The sequence below is a fragment of the Buceros rhinoceros genome, unplaced genomic scaffold (assembly GCF_000710305.1).
Source record: "Buceros rhinoceros silvestris isolate BGI_N320 unplaced genomic scaffold, ASM71030v1 scaffold38045, whole genome shotgun sequence".
NCBI lineage: Eukaryota > Metazoa > Chordata > Aves > Bucerotiformes > Bucerotidae > Buceros > Buceros rhinoceros.
Genome location: NW_010411779.1, coordinates 6,707 through 7,845, shown reverse-complemented (window position 1 = coordinate 7,845; position 1,139 = coordinate 6,707). Strand labels below are relative to the sequence as shown.

General features: G+C 50.7%; 1 protein-coding gene across 1 annotated transcript in view; it reads left to right on the top strand.

Annotated features, from left to right (window-relative positions):
- Positions 1-11: 11 nt before the first annotated feature.
- LOC104493451 (endothelin-1-like) overlaps positions 12-1,139 on the top strand; it is a gene marked incomplete at both ends in the record, with an annotated part of 4,887 nt that continues 3,759 nt past the window's right edge. The window contains 2 exons of the mRNA XM_010136126.1: positions 12-97; positions 1,028-1,138. Coding sequence (XP_010134428.1) covers positions 12-97; positions 1,028-1,138 — 197 coding nt within the window. The remainder of the gene's footprint in view (positions 98-1,027; position 1,139) is intronic.

Here is a 1,139-nt window from a genome sequence, read left to right as displayed (position 1 = left end):
CGCACCGCCGAGCTCGGCGCTGCTCCTGCTCCTCGCTGCTGGACGAGGAGTGCGTCTACTTCTGCCACCTCGACATCATCTGGATCAACACCCCCGAGTGAGTGAGTGAAGCGGGGGGAGCTTCGAGCGCCGGGTTCCCCTTGGGCTGGAAAAGGGTGGACGGGGGCAACAGAGAAGGAAGAATGAACTGCCTGCAGAAATGGGAAGGGGGGGGAAGGAACAGTTATTTGCACGGGCTTTCCTATTGCTTTCCCTCCCCTTTCTGCCGAGTTTAGCAGTCAGACTGTTCACCGGGAGAAAGCAAGCAGGGTTTGACCACCAGGATTTGAGCAGGTAGACCCGAGTAGCCTTAAGGCACCTGCCTTCCTAAAATCTGGGCAGGAGAATTCACTTCAGATGCTGCTCAGCAAAGGCTGCCGGATACTTTTCACTACAAATCAGAAGCAGACAAAATGCCCAAAAGGATGAATTTTTTTTTTCAGCCTGAATTCATATGTCCATTTTTCTTTCTGACAAGTGGGGAGGCTGGAGGCTCGCTTTGGCACAGGATGGCTCCTCACCGCCTCTGTGCTGCAAATTAACATATCCTGCATGTTAACAGGGTTATGTACGGGGCTGTTTCTACACTCCCCTCACCAAAAAGTAGTGAGCCACAGCCTCAGCTAATGCTTCAAACGCTGACTCTGGTGATTTGTTATGCTGCTGCGTTTCCTTGGAGAGGAGGGTATCTGCTCCTTGCTTTTATTGCTCCTTTCAGTGTTGGCAGTTACCAAAGTTCGAAGAGAGGAGGTTTTATTGCAGGGAGGCACAGCAGCCTCATGAAATCACAATTAAAAGCTCATTAGCCTTGTCGGCAGCTGTGCTAATGAATACGTTGCAGGATGGTCAGAAGCATTTGCCTGAAAACTCTGACACTGGCATTCCCAATCCCACAACCTTTACTCACACAATCAATCCCATTGATAAGATTGCTCAAACTAGCTGCAGAATTATTTGAATGACTTTTATGTTGTCTCTTTGATCATAGGAAGACTGTTCCGTATGGTCTCGGAGGCCCTTCTCGATCCAGAAGATCGCTGAAGGACACGCTGCCGGAGATGCTGGCTGAACCTCGCGGCAGGTGCCGCTGTGCCAACCAG